A 12,649-nucleotide genomic window follows, 5' to 3' on the forward strand; every position below is an offset into this window, starting at 1 on the left:
GCCCAATGTTCAAAGCTCACCACAAATATCTATTTCCTAGGTGGCTGAAAGGAAATCACACACCTACCCCCCCCCCTCTCTCTCTCTCTCTCTCTCTCTCTCTCTCTCTCACACACACACACACACACACACACTCATACACTCATCTGGAACATCAGTATAACAATACTGACCTAACAAGGTTTTTGCAACAACTATGGAAATAATGCAAGTAGAGCACTGAGATGCTTCAGTGTGCTCTATTGAATTATTTAATGGGCTATACTGAGTGTGTTACTTAATGAGATTGATGGGCATGTGGTAAACTGAACTAAAGAACAAGGAAAGATTGAAAACCACAACTCAAGTACTATCCAACTCTGAAAACTGAAGGAAAGAAAAACAGGGTGCCTGAGAATTCATTTTAAGTAGTTTAATGCCACCAGCAAAAATAAAAAAAATGAAAATGAAAGCCATTACAATGAGTAAAAAAGAAATCCGTTTTGAGTCCTCTCTTATTTTCACAAACCATCGACTGAAAGTTTGGAGAAGCAGCAGCTGCAGTAGTGGATGATCTTCATTCTAAGGGCTCTCTGTCTCACTCTGACTCAAGTCGTGGCAACACAGGGAGAATGAGGTTTCCAAAGGCGGAGTCTTGGGTTATAAAGTATCCTGAAGAATGTGCATGAGCATGCTGGAAGAGGAAGAGACAACATCTGGAAAATGGCACATGTAATACACCCATGCAAGAGTAGCCTCCCCACGGCACTAGCCAAGCACTAGGAGAAGAAGAAGAAGAAGAAGAAGAAGAAGAAGAAGAAGAAGAAGAAGAAGAAGAAGAAGAAGAAGAAGAAGAAGAAGAGAAGAGTTTGGATTTGATATCTCTCCTTTCACTCCCTTTAAGGAGTCTCAAAGCGGCTAACATTCTCCTTTCCCTTCCTCCCCCACAACAAACACTCTGTGAGGTGAGTGGGGCTGAAAGACTTCACAGAAGTGTGACTAGCCAAGGTCACCCAGCAGCTGCATGTGGAGGAGCAGAGATGCGAACCCGGTTCCCCAGATTACGAGACTACTGCTCTTAACTACTACACCACACTGGCTCTGGAGGGCATGAAAAGCACAAATCAGATTCAGAGATGGTTTGGTGGTAGTTTTTTTGTTTTGTTTTTAAAATCTATATTGGAGGTTTCAATCCTGAACACAGTTGGATTGATTTAATCCTTTCGACATCTATGGGATTTAATTCTGTGCGGCACTGCAACTGAAATCTTGTTAAGAGTCAGGATCTGGAATTCAATGTAGAAGACAGGCGCTAATGCTTATGGGATTGTCTATAATTTCTTCAGGCTGCCTTTGCATCCTCTGCTGCTTGAATTCCAGCCTGACAGGGGAGAAATGAGCCTGAATCTAAAATGAAGAAAACGATGTGGTACAGCAGGCAGAGGCAAACTCGGCCCTCCAGATGTTTTGAGACTACAATTACCACCATCCCTGACCACTGGTCCTGTTAGCTATGGATGATGGGAGTTGTAGTCCCAAAACATCTGGAGGGCCGAGTTTGCCTCTGCCTGTGATACAGGATGTCCAGGCACCAATGCTATTATTACCGCATCACAAATAATTCTGATATAAAACTATGTTATCACTGTGCAAGTCATAAAGCTGCAAGATGCATGTTAGTTTTGGTCCCTTCCACATGCAAAAAGGTCCTTAGGAGCAACAGCTTCCAACGCACCAAGACCAAAAAAACAAAACAACGAAATACGGATCCTGCCAACCTGAGTCTTATGTGACTGGGACAACTCACCTGCAGAGCGGCCTTTTGCTGCGCCGCTATGTGCTGCTGCTCAGCATGATCGCGGAAATCCTTGTTAAGGGAGGATCTAGCTAGAGAGATGCTACAAGCAACAGAAAGGAAGGGGAAAATGAGGCGTCACACAAGTGCAGCAAAGGAAACAACCACCACGAGATCATGGGTGGGGTGGGCATTTCAGAGTCAAGAAAGTTCCATGATCTCCTACTTGGAAATACGAGGCTTGAAATTTTGGGGGGATTCGAACATGCAAGACGGTGTTTGTGTGTGAACACACACCAGGCGGACCGTTCTGTTCTGGAACTCTCACCCCAGCGGAGGCAGGTCAAGTCAAATGGAAAGGGAAGCCCTGCCCCAGAGTAAGCCAAAAGGAAGTCAGCTGGAAGTCATGCAGCAGAATGATGCTAGGGGGACCCCTGGCACATTTTGGGGTTTGTTTCTTTTTGCTCGTTCACCAGCGCCACCCAATGACTTGCCTAAGTGATACCTGAATAAAACAGCACTACTAACCAGGGGTCCATAGTCTTCATGATGGGGAGTTCATATGTTTGGAAGAGTGGCTGCAGAACTCTGTATGCAGGAAAAGAGTTTCCCATTGAGATCGAGCCCGGACAAGGTCTCTCCATAGTCAACATGTTGACAAGTTAACAGTGCACAAAAACGCTACTACTACACCATGAGCAATAAATCAGGTTCTAGGCTAAACTCTTGGGGTATGGGAAAGAGGAAGAACTAATATAAGAGAGAGTCACACTTATTCCTTGTTCCTTTCAGGTTCCACTTAAACATCTCAGTGGCTTACTGTAAAATCTCAGGTCTAGAAAAACTATGATAAGGTCCAATGTCTGGAAGGGGAGGTTTGGAGGTGATGGTGAAAAGGTGTGGACTGGCCGCTGTGAGGTTCTGCTACTTTCTTGGGGGAAAGTGCCCTGAAATAGCTGGTTATGTGTACGCTCTGGGCAAAATACAAATGCATCTCTGACAATGACAACTTGGCAATCTCTGACAACTTGGCACTCCTAATAAAGAGATGAAATCTTTCCCTGTACGTTCCCCTTGCGAGGCTTTCCCAACTGCTCTGAAAAATTGAATGTCTACATAGGCAATAAAAGTGTTCAGACACACAAATGCTCCTGTGAGCTATTCAATGTCATTTTATAACAAATATTTGAAAGATAGAGAGAGAGAGAGACAGAGGGACGGAAGAAGCTTTCTGCACCTAGTTCTCTGATAAATTGTTTTGGTGCTGAAATAGAGCACCTAAGAAATCAAACAATCGCATGGACTTCACTAAGTTGAGTTTGTGTGCATATAGACCTAAGAAGGAATAAAACTGTAAAGAAGACTGGTGTGGGTTTTTTTTTAAGTGTGGAAATGAAGCACTTATGCTGTCCTTAAAAAAATATTCTGAAAGGTTTTTAAATACTGGGAAAGGGTTGTAGCTCAGTAGTAGAGCATCTCCCTTGTTTGCAAAAGCTCTCAATTCAATGTCTAGCATCTCCAGGTAGCGATGGGGATGTGCCCTTCTTGAAACTCTGTGGAGAGCTGCTGCCAGTCAGGCAGAGACAATAATCAGTTAGATGGACCCAGATTTAGTAACACAGAGGGAAAAGGTTTGGTTTCGATGGGCTCCAGGAACCTACTGAGGTTCTTCTGCTGGAATTTGATATGTGCTCTAACATTCCCATCTTCTACTGCTGGCAGCCTTCGGTGTTTGCATTTTTATAATTTGCTCGTTTATCTAGATAACTTCTATCCCAATTTTCTACACAAAGATATAGTGCTTTGTACTTCTGATCTGCAGTATTGTATTTTAAAGGTTAGCTGCTACTGATCTGCTTGATAATTTCAATTGCCATTTTATTGAGATTTACGTTAGCCACTCTGGGTGCCAGCAAGAGGAAATGTTGGGTGTAATAACCAGCCAACAAACAAACAAACAAACAAACAAACAAACAAACAAACAATAAACAAAAGCTATATGGTGTTGTGGTTATTAAGATCAGTGTGTTTTAGTCAGTCTTTTTTCTGGGGGTACACATATCTCTAAACATATTGTGAATCTAAGTTTGGCCTCATATTTCAATATGAATAAGAAAATAAGAGTACCCCTAAATGTTTTTTAAAAGGAAAAAAAGCACTGGTTTTAGTGTGTTAGCTGCCTTTGAGAGCCACCTTTGTCTGAGGAGTGGGTGAAAATAGATTTAAAATAAAATAAAATCGGGGTTGCTAGTGTGCAACCAAAAAGACATTCCCAGGTGTCTACAGGGTCCCCTCCCCGTGCTGAAATTCGGTTTGAAAAAAGCATTCTATTGTCTGTGTGTTGTGCTCACAACAGTTCATCTGGTTTGCAAATGCATTCACAAGCCCAATCTGTTTGGGCAACCTCAACTGTATTTAACTTCTCCTCTTCCAGAGGGAAAGAGCAATGGGAGAGGGTCAGAAGACAGAAATCCAAGGCACATGTTGGCTGCCCTCCTCAAAGCTACATTTTTGGGGAACAACTAGTGCACAACTCTGTTGTGAAACGGGCTTATTGGATGAACATGCAGCTGACATGAGAAAGCCGCATGTGGCTTTCCTCTTTGATCTGAGAGCAAGACTGAAAGAAAGAGACAGGTCTCTAAACATACTGTACCTGGCTCCGGGGTGATTCGTGGAAGACTGGTTTTGCATCAGTAGCTTCCTCTTCTCTTTGTCGAGCTCAGCCAAGATCGCAACCCTGTTCTTATTCTGAAAGCCTGGGAAGAGTGAGAGGAATGTAAAATGTTACTGATGCATCCTATTTCTCTGAGCCACCTTGTAACCCTACTGGCTTAAAGCCTCTCCCAAGCGAATGATGATGAATATCAATGATGAATATATTAATCTTCAGAGCCTTAAAGTCTATTTATAACTTTCCTTTCTCCTCTCCTCATTAACAACATGAAATACCTTCCTAACAATGTCATCCATACTAACCATTTAAATAAGTCTTTAATCTCGAGCCTGGCTTTCAAGAGCTGTCTGTTTTACACTGCAAGAAGGTTTCTGGTATTAACAGCACTGCTTCCTCCATTAGAAATACCTCAGCATAGATTCCTGAATTCCAACCATCTCAGTCTATAAATGGCAAACATTTGTGACCGGAATAATTTATACAATGTGTGAAACTCTCGTGCCATGGCTGATTGCAGAAAGTTTGGCAAAAATCAGGCATATATATATATATGTCTGTGTTCTACTGCCACTCACAGGAACATGATAAAATCTTAAGATTCAGAGCTTTGGCTGTTGGAGGTCTATGGTTGGGAGCCTGTCATGGTGTAGTAGCTAGGGCGTTGGGCTAGGACCCAGGACACCAGGGTTCAAATGCTCACCCAGCCATAAAGCCATAAAGCTCACCTTGGGCCAGTCACTGCTACTTGGCTGGACATCCTTCCCACAGTTGTTGTGAAGATAAAATGGGAAGAGGAAGGGAGCTCACATGCATGACCTTGAGCTCCTTGGAGGGAATACAATACGATACAATACAATACGATATGATACGATACGATAATCTTTATTGTCATTGCCCCATACAGAACAAAGAAATTGAAAAAAAATCTACATCAGACATTCAAAAATCAACAAGCCTCCTATCCCAGCTATCCCAGCCTGGTTAACCCCCTAAAAACTCTGATACCCCATAATTAAATACAATATACTCCCACAGAGACTACCTTACACTGCGTTTAAAACCAAAATCAAATTTGGATAAAAAGTGTTTCTCAGGTGGCTAGTCCTAGTCTTTATAACCCTATACCTTCTTCCAGAAGGTAGAAGCTGAAAGAGATAATCTCCAGGGTGTGTACTCTCCTGCACTATCTCTGCAGCTTTCTTATGACACCTGGAAGCATAGATTTGATCCAAAGTGGGAAGAGTGCACCCAATTATTCTCTGGGATGAGACATATATATTTTACTTTTAAAGTGAACAGCCCTTCCTCAGGGCATTGAACCAAAGGTGAATTGTTCTGGAAACTCTGCAAACGCCATCTTGGTACTCAGTATAACCCCGCAATTAATTGGTGGTGGTGGTTGCCACCATGAGCTCATTTATGCTTATATTCAATTGCTTTGATTTAAGCTAATGGGCTTGCTTTGATGTTTTCCTTATCTGTGGGCTTGGGGTGCTGGGCTCTGAGCCCAGAAAGGGGAACTATCTGTAAGATTTGGGTATTTGCCACCTATGCCCTCATCTGGGGAGGTGAAGTGATGGGGAGTCCTGGCCAAAGTGACGTATGCTGCCAATGTACAAATACATGAGAACACAGTTCTCTTAGGAATGCCTATTTAAGGAGCTGAGCACACTAACATGGCAAAAAGCAGAGTTGTAGAGCTGGAGGGGACCATAGGGTTCATCTAGTCCAACCCTGTGAAATGCAGGAATCTTGCAGGACAAAGAGGTTGTTTTGTTTTTGAATGCCAAAGTCTCTTTACCAAGTTAGTACTCTAGCTGAGAAATATCCATACATATGCCTACTGGAACAGTGGCGTAGCGTGGGGGGTGCGGGGGGGCCGGCCGCACCGGGCGCAACATCTGGGGGTTAGGGGGCGCAAATTACTTGCCTTGCCCCGGGTGCTGACAACCCACGCTACGCCACTGTACTGGAAGCTTCTTCATTCAAATCAGACCAATGGTCTATTAAGTCAAGAAGGGATACTGACTGGCCACAGGTCTCCAAGATTTCAGATCCTGGCCTCTCTGTTGCTCTGGAAGCTTGCCTTGGACCAAGGACAAAGCACAGGAGGTGATGTTTTCCTCCTCAGTCCAAGCCTCCAATGATCACCTCAGAGTCAGGGATTGGCACACCTGATTATGCACCATTTTTTAAATAATAATAATAATAATAATAATAATAATAATAATAATATACCGCCCTTCAGCCATAGATCTCAAGGCAGTTCACAACATAAAATTACACCATAGAAAGCACAATAAATGGGCTTGATTTGGGCTTTGGGCTGAGAGGAAGAATGCATGCACTTTCCAGGGTGCTACAGAATTTTACGGAGGATGTTCTGCTATTTTTCAGAAAGGCAGGCTAGGGTCTCTCCTGGCAGTAGAGATCCTGCCCTCCTGACTACCAAATTCTGGAGCTCAATAATCATCCATACACAGATTAGCAAAGCTTAGAAACAGAATACAGTAGCCCTGCCTTCCCCAACGTGGTGCCCGTCACGTGTTGGTGGACTGCCAATTGCCAACATCCTTGGCTATTGGGCATGTTGGCTAGGGCTGATGGGAATTAGAGTCCTGGGTTGGCGTAAGCGATTACTGCACCACTTATAATAACCTAATTGCGTCTTGCACAATTACCATCTACAAGCCAATTCTCTCAACCTCTTTCTTTCTTACAACAAACTACATTCTGATGTATTCTCCCACATGCTCAGTAACAATTAGGGAGAATTCATGTTGCTTATTAGATTTCCTTTGAATTATTAAAGTATGAATATTTTACTTGCCTCCAATAGCTGTGACCACATAGACAGAATAATGCAAGGCATTATGGATGTGGTGTCCTTGGGGGAATCTGCACATAAAGACTAATTAATGCCCTCAAGTTGGAGGCTATGTATTAGGACTAGTGATTTAAATGCTAAATAAAAAGGTCCCAGTCCTTACCCTTCACAAAGAATAACACAATTCTGAAAGGTGCTGTGACTTTAAATTAGATTAGGGTTGCCAGGTCAGGAGCATCCCAGACCCTGAGATTTCAGGGCCCATTCTTGAGACCTGAGACAACCCTGCTGATGGCTTTGGTGATGGAGGTTAATTGGGAGAATGAGGGGGAAAGGGGAGGGGAGACACTCCCTAATGCAATAATTTGCAGCCAGCTCCTGTCAGTTTGCTGAAGTTTGCGAGCAACATGTACAGGCTTCTTAATGTTTATATACCGTATTTTTCGCTCCATAGGGCGCACCTAGTTTTTAGGGGGGGGAATCAAGAAAAAAAATATTATTCCCCCCCCCCCAGCCCCAAAGAGCAGCATACAGGCTGCACCACCTCTCCCTTCCGGAGGGGTTGCACGGTGCTATGGCACAAGCTAAGGCAGTGAGCGGGATGGATCCCGCTCACTGTTTTGACTTCCTCTTTAGCCCCACGCAGCCTCTCCCTGCCGAAGGGGCTGTGCGCGGCTATTCCTGAAGCCTGGAGAGCGAGAGGAGTCGGTGCCCACCGACGCCTCTCACTCTCCAGGCTTCAGCGAAAGCAACGCGAAGCCTCCGGAGCACGGAGGGAGCGCTCCCTCTGCGCTTCGGAGGCTTAGCGTTGCTATTGCTGAAGCCAATGAGTCTGCATTCGCTCCACAGGACGCACACACATTTCCCCCCAATTTTTGGAGGGGAAAAAGTGCGTCCTATAAAGCAAAAAATACGGTATATATTTACAGCACTCTCAGGCACCTGGAGACTCAAGCCCTTCATCAGCCACCAGGAGGGGGGCAGGCAAGCTTCAAGACTCAAGATCTGACCTGGAGGTCTGGCAACCACAATTAGGATAGTTTAATGAGAAAAAGAGTCAACTCTATACTAACACATATTATAGAAACAGGAAATGTTCCATGAATGGTTCTCTTTCTATATACTCTCACACGGCAAAAACAACCAACAGATCAATGCTTTATTATTATTATTTTAAGCACTGATGGTGAGAGAAAAGTTCATTTTACAAAACTGATCACTGGGTATAGGCTCCACAACCTTTCCCCTTAACAGTCAAGTTACACATTCAGAAGCTTCATGTAATACAATCTTCAATGACAGTAGAATTTCCTTATCCACCTATCAGTTTCCTATTTTTTCAGCCAATTCACCCAGGGTGATTTACTGTCTCAGGACATTTCTAACACTGATTTCTAAATATTTCTAATGCTGATTTCTAAGCTAGCAGGGATATTTCATGTTTTTCCACATAAAAGAGAATCTGTGGTCCTAGTTATACGGAAATGCAACATTTACCTTGTCCAGGAGGATTGGAAGCCATCTTGCCAGGTTCCCCCTTAATTTAACAAGAAGCAGCTATAACCTGTTATGTGAAAACCTATCAAAATGAACAGAAATTAATGTGTGAACATAAAGGCATACAACCCCAAAGCTCAGTAATAACTTCGTCCAACAACCACCAACTCTCGGGAATGGTTGCAAACAATACAAAGTAGAAGCTAGGTTGGTTTTATTTCTTTATAGCAGTATTTTCAACGCTGCCAATTTGTACAATATAAGACGGCAGGCTGCAACTATATATACAATAAAATATAAAATACCATTTAAACAGTAAAAGACAATTATAGCAAACACAAAGATTAACAGGTTTATTGCAGCATAAGCTTTCACGGTATAAAGATCAGTTTTTGTTTTTTGTTTAAAAAGCCATTGTATTGAAAACCTGCACAAAAATGCAGCTGGCAGCAGTGGCAGAGCTTCATGCTCCAGCACCGGGGGGTGGAGAGCCACAATGGCGCCCCACCGGGATCGCGCTGCTGGGGGCAGTGCGCTCCTCCCGCACTCCTCTTCCTCCGCCAGTGGCCGGCAGGTTGTTACTGGAGCTGCTACCTGCAAGCAATCGGCCCACTTTTAGAAACAGCTGCACTGATTTGTTAGTAATGGTCTTAAAAGTCCTTTGAAGGTAAACAGCGTTTCTGTGCGCTCTGGCACTTGTCATGGGGTCCCGTTGCACCAGAAGTGGTTTAGTCATGCTGGCCACATCACCTGGAAAGCTGTCTGTGGACAAATGCCGGCTCCCTCGGCCTGAAAGCGAGATGAGTGCCGCAACCCCATAGTCGCCTTTGACAGGACTTAACCATCCAGGGGTCCTTTACCTTTTACAGCTAAGGACGAGGATACCTGAAGGCTCACAAGTATGAACCTGCCTGCTTTCTGATCTCATCGCTGGAAGTCTCTCATCCTGTGTATGCCAACAACCACTGAAATACATTTCATTGGTACCAGGGAAAATGACTCCTCAGCAGCTGTGCCTTGACTCTCACCTGAGGGAAGACTTCCTTTTCCAGAAAGGCCTTTTACTTTTAACTGTGCTGTAAAATTGATTTAACAGGGCGCTTCCTACTGTTATTTCCCCCACTGCTGTTCCTATTTAGTAGCTTGTTTTTAAATGTGCGGCTTTTATTTTTTACTCATTGCAACCCACCTTGGTTGTTGTTTTTTTTCTCCATGAAAGATGGGATAAAAATGCTTTGAAACAAATTAAATGGACCAATGGGAATCTGGAGTTCCAGATATCCAAGGCTCAGTGGCAGAGCTGGTCACCCATTTGCTCAGGAGAGGAGAGTTAAGCTGGCAAAAAAAATACTGGCTCATTTTGAACATCCCACTAGAAAAGCTCAGAAGCTAGTTTGTTTCAACAAACCACAGTTCAGGTTAACCTCACTTTAAGCTTTAGATAACGCAATAAAGTGCAGTTAAACAAACAAACAAAATGTTTCCAATCTCTTCCTCAAAGATCATCCCAAATTTTGATATCTAGGGTGGTCAGAGGGGCAGGAAGTGCACACCCTTATGAAACATCCTGTACACACCTATGGGCCAATTGTCACTAGGTAAAGCTCTTCTTAGAATGAGATATGGCAATAAGACTCTAAAATAATAATTTTATTATTTGTACCCCATCCATCTAACTGGATTGCTCTAGCTACTCTGGGCAGCTTCCAACATATACACTATATACTATACAGGGCTGCTTTCAGATGTCTCCTAAAGGTTATAATGTTACTTATCTTGACATCTGATGGGAAGGCATTCCACATAGTGGGTGCCACCACCGAGAAGGCCCTCTTTTCCTTAGTTTATTACGCAGGCAATAATGACCAAGCTGTCCTGCCCAGAAAAAGAATAGGCAACCTTACTGTTCTCAACCAGTCAAAGCCGAGAAGAGAGTGGAGCAGAGAACCTGGTGGGACTAGTACCCTACAAACAACCCTGTATAAAACAAAAGCTTGCTAAATACATATGCACAACCTTGTGGCAAGCTTTTTTAAAGAAAATAAAACCCACGAAAAGGCTGCAATTCTATAGCCACCTACCTGAGACTAAATCCCATCAGAGTTACAAAGCTAGTCGATGCATTATTTGAGCAGGCCAGCAGAAATCTGCACCAATTTAACAATGATTTACTACACTTTCTACTAAACTATGCCCAAAGCTGTTGCTCCTCTCTGCTCTTATTTGGTAACCCTGACTCCTCCTCCCCCCTCCCTCCCTTCCTTACACTCGTTTGCATTGAAGAGGGAACAAGGAGGATTACCATCTCCTAATCATTATTATAAAAATAAAAATAAGTCTGCATAGTGGGCAGGCGAGGGGACAGAGACTAGCGGATTGATATGTTCAATCAATCAATCAATCAATCAATCAGTAGCCCCGCCCCAGTTTAAAATACCTGGCAGGTGGGAATCCCAATTCATCCCTATCCTTCACGTGGGTTGTTTGCTCTCCCCTTTTCTCTCCTTTGCTCTCCCCACCCCCGTTTGCACAGATGGGCTCTCCCGCGGCTCCCCCTCTTCCTCGGTTGGGATGCTCCCTCCGAACTTGACGTTCCCGATGAAGGAGCGATGAACTCGCTTCGCCGCGTCTGCGCGTGCGCGCGGCGAGAGGAAACTCGCCACCCTTTCCTTCCCACCACTCGATCTCCAGCGGCGTCTGAAAAGGTTAGAATCCACGCCCTAGCCTCTCTGCAGACTTATAAAAAGTGTAGGGGTGCCGCACGTCCGCCAGCTTCCGAGCTGAGTTGGAACTTTCGCGTGATGCTTTGATAAGGACAAACGAGCCACTTAGGAGGGTGTCCGAGACGGGCAATGTTAGCAAAGACGATCTTTGCTGCTGTCTTTTTTCCGTGAGTGGGATTTCTGGCTGGAAATCCAAATCGGCGCTGTTGAAGAATCCCAACTGTTGTTCAATTATTATTATTATTAAGGACTAGCTAGCTACGTTTTGTTTTTTTATTGGACGTCTGCAACTGCATAGTTGCACCGGACTACACTGCGGGGCTGTTGTAAACCACTCTCTCTTAGACACGACGTTTACACACACGCATACACAACCGCAACTTAATAATAATAGCGATCGGTTTGCATTTTGCAGAAAATGGTAGGTAGGTAGGTAGATCGAAATGAAATTTAAAATCACATTTTGACATTAAAATAAGACCTGCTTTTGATAGGGTGGGGGATATTACATTGCTGTCCACTCAAAGGCACTCTCAGTTTCTGAATTTCTCTGCTGTATTCTCATGGGCGTAGTCAGGATTTATGTTGGGGCGGGCAGGAAACCCACCTGTCATCATCTATCTGGCTCTGTCTAGTACAGGGTTTCCCAAACTTGGGTCTCCAGCTGTTATTGGACTACAACTCCCATCATTCCTAGCTAGCAGAACCAGTGGTCAGGGATGATGGAAGATGTAGCCCCCAAAACATCTGGAGACCCCAAGTTTGGTAACAAATTCAAAATGAAATGTTTTAAATTACTTTCTTTTGACCCCAAGTGCTCAGAAAAAAGATATCTCAAATCTTTCTACAATTTTTACTTTTAGTTAAGTATTTTTATTTATTTACTTGAATTGAGGGGGGGCAGCTGCCCCTCCTGGCTACGCCCGTGTGTTTTCCATGGTCCACTGCTGTCCATGCTGGTGGATGGTTTCAAAAGAAATGGAATCGGAAGAAGCTTGCAAGTCTCTACTCCAAGCAATGGAAGTCGAGTCTTTATCTTTTGTAAGTCTGTGGGAAATAACACTGACAGACACTGCAGGGCGATGAAACAGGAAGCGAGTGCAATTTTTTTTTAGAAAATTCTCAAGGGAGCAAAGTGGCTGTTGGTAACA

General features: G+C 43.8%; 1 protein-coding gene across 3 annotated transcripts; it reads right to left on the minus strand.

The window, feature by feature from the left end:
- Positions 1–397: 397 nt before the first annotated feature.
- Positions 398–11,462, minus strand: INIP (INTS3 and NABP interacting protein). 3 transcript variants are annotated; one of them, XM_081894965.1, is made up of 6 exons: positions 11,213–11,462; positions 8,776–8,857; positions 4,431–4,533; positions 2,303–2,362; positions 1,787–1,877; positions 398–673 (listed from the first exon to the last, which is right to left on the minus strand). In XM_081894965.1, exons 2-6 carry the CDS (start codon positions 8,798–8,800, stop codon positions 578–580), a joined length of 375 nt encoding a protein of 124 aa, XP_081751091.1. In that variant the 5' UTR covers positions 8,801–8,857; positions 11,213–11,462; the 3' UTR covers positions 398–577. The 3 variants fall into 3 exon arrangements, with proteins under 3 accessions (XP_081751091.1, XP_081751092.1, XP_081751093.1); XM_081894966.1 differs by lacking the exon at positions 11,213–11,462 and adding an exon at positions 10,857–10,992; XM_081894967.1 differs by lacking the exon at positions 2,303–2,362 and having other exon boundaries at positions 11,213–11,460.
- Positions 11,463–12,649: the final 1,187 nt, after the last annotated feature.

The sequence above is a fragment of the Podarcis melisellensis genome, assembly GCF_964234715.1.
Source record: "Podarcis melisellensis genome assembly, chromosome: 17".
Taxonomy (NCBI): Eukaryota; Metazoa; Chordata; class Lepidosauria; order Squamata; family Lacertidae; genus Podarcis; species Podarcis melisellensis.